The sequence below is a fragment of the Limulus polyphemus genome, unplaced genomic scaffold (assembly GCF_000517525.1).
Source record: "Limulus polyphemus unplaced genomic scaffold, Limulus_polyphemus-2.1.2 Scaffold8759, whole genome shotgun sequence".
Classification (NCBI taxonomy): Eukaryota; Metazoa; Arthropoda; class Merostomata; order Xiphosura; family Limulidae; genus Limulus; species Limulus polyphemus.
In genome coordinates this window covers 23,331-28,426 of record NW_013674369.1, presented here as the reverse complement: position 1 = coordinate 28,426, position 5,096 = coordinate 23,331, and the positions used below count along the sequence as shown (strand labels likewise).

Below are 5,096 nucleotides of genomic sequence, written 5' to 3'. Positions count from 1 at the left end.
GCCTGTGTGTAATTTGATGAAAAAAATTTAAAGCTCTGAATACAACTGTGATAACCAACAGTGTAACAAACATTTGTTTTAATGTTTGAATTGTATGAATATATTATTTTAAAACAAGTCAACTGTGTGCTGTTTGTTTATTGTTTAAATGTATTGCCAATAAATCACAGACACCTACTGTAAAGAATCAGGCACATAAAACCTGACAATGGCGAGCCAGCCAGGATCTACAGTGGTAAACAGCAGTAGAAAAAGATTTAAACAACAGCAGTAAAAAGGCTTATATATGCACAGCTGTAGTGGTGGGAAAAATATTGTAGAGGTCACAAGCACACTATTTAACCATGTTGACTAAGTTTTATAAGTGGTTAGAGAGGAGCGAGCAACTTGGGCTCAAAGATGACAATCTGTGAGAGTTTGTTAAACAACAACAAGAACTAGAGAGAGATGGGTGTCAGCAGAGAAGAGGGGAAGAGACAAAAAAAAAAAGGAAGAGAGAGAGGAGAGACTGGAAACAGAGAGAATAAGAGCAGAAATTGAGATTGCCAAGCTCAACCAACAGAAAGCTGCCCAAATTTGATGAACATAAAGACAACATAGATGAGATGTGAAAGATTTGATCAAAGTCAGAACTGGAACAAAGGTTACTGGGCAGTTTGTCTCAGACCCCTTCTCATAGGAAAAGACCTACAAGTGTAAGCAAGCATGATGTCAGAAGATGCCATGGACTACGACAAGTTAAAAGTGGCCTTTCTAAAATGCTATGAACTTACAAAGGAAGATTTTCACCAGAAGTTTGAAGAAGTGAAACCTGACACTAAGAAACTGTATTTCAGCTTGTGGCACATCTACAGTGATACTTCACTGACATGGCCAAGTGTGAAAATAGTTTTGAAGGACTGGCAGATCTATTAATACGTGAACAATTAATGACCACATGCTTCACTGAAATGTCCATGCTCCTAAAAGAGAGAGAGCACTGAAAGATGTAGATGAGATGATCAAGTTGGCAGAACAGTATATGGAAGCCCATAGAGGGAGTATAACTGGCAAGTCAAAGAATAACCAAAGTCGAAACCATGGGTGGCTGATCAGAAGCAGGATGCCACCAAAGGTTACAAAAGGTTAACAGACAAAAGGGTGAAGAGATGTTATACTTGTTATAAAATGGAGCACATTGTGAGTGAGTGCAAGTCTGTCACCAACAAGCAACTGCAAAAATCTCAACATAAAGAGCTGGAGCTACCTACAAAAATGATGCTGGCAAGAAACAAGAAAAAAGTGGCTATCATCATGGATGCTGCTGCCAAAAGAAAATAATAGAGACAACTCAGCAGATTCACCACAAGAAGGAAGTGCTATCACCATGATTAAACAGTGCATGATTGATGGTCAACTTAGGTTACCAACTATGGTAACAGTGCCAGTACTGCTTGGAGAATGTGACAGACATTGAGAGGTACCAACAAACCACAACATGCCATTAGACGAAGGCTATATTGGGGTTCAAGAAAGTCCTATGATACACTTGTGCAGCAGTGAGAACCAGTCTAGTATCTGATGACCAAATGATGGGCAAGGTACATCTGTGTGTGCTGATTGATGGGACAGAGAAAAAGTTTTCCTTAGCAAGAATAAAGGTGAACACTCCATACTAAATTGGAGACCTTGAGATCATGTGTATGAAGGCACCCACCTAAACTTGGTGATTGGCAATATAACAGGCAGCATAAGTTTGGAGGAACCAGATGGAAAGGAGACTGATGAAGTATCTGCAGTCACCACAATAGCTCAAGAAAAAAAAACAAGCAAGACATTGGGCCCCTGCAAGTTTTGAAAGGTGACATCCTGAATGTAGGTCTATGAGAACTGAAGGAAGCACAAAAGAAAGATCCTTCACTGCAAAAAATTTGGGACAGTGTCTGGAGGAAGTCAAGCATAAGACAAAAGGGAGAGGGACTTCCAGAATAGAGGACCAGAAAAGAGTGCTGTACTGGATTTATCAAGGCAGTTCTACTGGAGAAATTAAATAGATCATAGAAACAACAGAATACCAGATTCAAGTGATGAAGTTGGCTCTTGAGTTGATTGTGGGAGGACATCTAAGAGCAAAGAAGATGTCAGACAGAATCACCAGCAACTTCTGTTGGATGGAGGTCATTGGAGATGTGACCAGATTCTTCAGGTCATGTGACATCTACCAAAGGACAGTACCTAGAGGGAAGGTGGCCAAACTGCACTGGCTGAGATGCCTCTTGCAGAAGAGCTGTTCATCAGAGTTGCTGTGGACTTGATCAGACCAGTAGCACCTGAATCTGACAAGGGTAACTGGTACATGCTGACAGTTGTTGACTATGCAACATGTTACCAAGAAGCTATAGCACTGCCAAAGATAGAGATGGAGAGAGTAGTAGAAGCCCTCCTGAAAGTGTTCTGCAGAATAGGTTTTCCAAAAGAAGTCTTGAGTGACAGGGAGACCCAGTTTACCTCAGAACTGATGCAAGAGATGTGCAGGTACATCAACACTAGGCAACTATTTACTCACCCCATACAAGCCTAGATGTAATGGACTTTGTGAGAGGGTCAACAGATTCTCAAAGAGCATGCTAAAGAGATGTGCCAGGAGAGACCATGTGACTGGGACAAATATCTGCAGGCAGCAATATTTGCTTTACAAGAAGTCCCACAAGTGAGTACAGGATTTTCACCCTTCAAGTTACTGTACAGAAGGACAATATGAGGTCCAATTTAGATATTGAAAGAACAGTGCACAGGAGAAGAAGAGTCAGAAGTGAGGAACACATAACAGTACGTGTTAGACCTGAGAAACTAACTGGAGGATACCTGTCAACTCATTCAAGAAAGTTGGTATGCAGCTCAACGCAATCAGAAGCACTTCTATGACAAGAAGGCCACAGATGAACATTTCAAGGTTGGACAGAATATCTTTGTTCTGCTACCCACAGACAACAACAACCTCACCCTGCAGGATTTTTTGTAGTGCAGGAAGTGGTCAACAAAATAAACTATAAGGTGAAAGTGGACAGGAAGACCAAGATCTATCATTCCAATCTGACAGTGTGAGGATCATGAGGTGGGCATTGTATCTCCAGAACTGCCGGTTTGACATTGAGGACGTGTAAATATTTTTCTTGAAGAGGGGCTTATTGTTAGATATACATGACTGTTTCCACTTGACTTTAATGTGAAAGATATGATTTAGATAGTTATATAGCAAGAGTGTTAGAAGTGATAGTTTATCACAAGCATGTTTATCTAACTCTTTACGAATCATACATTTTGAAGTTAAAAAGTTATGAACTGGTGATTGTTGTATTATTGCATCATGTTACTAGAACCTGAGTTTCTCTTGTTAATTTAATTGAGTATTATTGCATCATGATAACTCATAGTGTGGAACGTTCTAGACACCTTTTGTAATATAAATATGAGTTGAAAATTTAATTCAGTATAGAGCCAGATAGATCTAGACTGTGTGATTATGTGTTTACCCACAATGAGCACATAGTTGCAGTTTGTAAAGTGAAATTATCACAGACTGTATTGTAATAACAGAGTAGAGAAAAATCATTTGTTTTGTCAATTGTGCCCTAAAGTAATTGAACCAGTCTGTATGGAATTTGACAGAAAAAAAAGACAATTATTTAAAGCTCTGGATACAACTAGGATAAACAACAGTGTAAGAAATGTTTATATATATATATATATCTATTTGACTGGTTTTAATATATTATTTTAAAATAAGTGGACTGTGTGCTGTTTGTTTATTGTTGAAATTTATTGCTAACAAGACACCAACTATAAAGAATCTGACCCATACATAAATCCTTTACTATGTCCTCTATGTCACATAGCTTCTGAACAAAGTTTAAGAGAAATGTTTTTGTTTACTATAAATGTCGAAAACAATTTTAACTTCACTGTTATCCATATATTGTAAAAGTGGCATAATTTTATACAGAATTATTGTTCAGTCTTTATGTCAAACATATTTATAACAATGTTAAAGTGGAAGATTGTCTTGCATTGCTGTAAGTGTTAATAACAGTTTCTTTTAACCTTTGTCCCTTTTTGTTGTAGTAGCCTATAAGCAAGCAGTTTTATTAGAATAATAAACTTCCATCATCTTTACTTTAGACAGTATTTACTAAGATGATATTTCATGTCATCAGCAAAGTAAAGATGATGGAAGTTTATTGAGTGGAAATTGAGTTCCTGAAATATTGCACAAACCATGTATAATTTTCTGTTATAATCTAACTTTATGAAAATTGCTTTGGTTACCTCTTGAACTGTTTTGAAATATATTTCTGTAAAATGTTTCAAAGTATCTTTGTTCACAAGAAAGAATTTATTATAAAAAAATTGGAAGAATATGACCTTTGCTCACTTAATGTTTAGCTGAATGTTCACATGCTTATGCAATGTTGTTGTTTTCATGAAAGATTTTATGTTAGTATAAAATTTATTAATATTTCAACATGTTAGCAGAGATGATGGCATCTCTAAATCTTTTTTAGGTGTATTTACTGGTTGCAGCACTTTGGCTCAAGCCCTGGCTATCCCAGAAGATGGTAAAGTAGTTGCTTGTGACATTGATGAGGAAACTGTTAATCTTGGTAAACCATTTTGGGAAGAGGTGAGTGGTCTATGAAATTAAGTATTTAAATGATGAAGCTACAATCAGAATTTGAGATCAAAATACACATATTTTATCCAGTGGTAAGCTTGAGCATTATAGTTCATATGACTTGAGTATAGTGTGGAAAGTCAATACAGAAAGTTTTAGTTAGAGAACTTAAGCTTGTTAAAATGTTTATCAGGGATAAATTGAGCTTCAAACAAAATTTATAGTTACATATTAAGGTTTTACTGGTTTCATTTATAATTTATAGTTACATACTAAGGTTGTACCAATTTCATCTATATTTTATAGTTACATACTAAGGTTGTACCAGTTTCATCTGTATTTTATAGTTACATACTAAGGTTGTACTGGTTTCATCTATAATTTATAGTTACATACTAAGGTTTTACAGGTTTCATCTATAATTTATAGTTACATACTAAGGTTT

At 36.4% G+C, this 5,096-nt stretch overlaps 1 protein-coding gene across 1 annotated transcript in view; it reads left to right on the top strand.

The window, feature by feature from the left end:
* Positions 1-2,248: 2,248 nt before the first annotated feature.
* Positions 2,249-5,096, top strand: part of LOC106475537 (catechol O-methyltransferase domain-containing protein 1-like) — a 17,555-nt gene continuing 14,707 nt past the window's right edge. Inside the window, exons 1-2 of the mRNA XM_022379628.1 lie at positions 2,249-2,430; positions 4,510-4,660. Of these exons, the coding sequence (XP_022235336.1) occupies positions 2,249-2,430; positions 4,510-4,660 (333 nt within the window). The remainder of the gene's footprint in view (positions 2,431-4,509; positions 4,661-5,096) is intronic.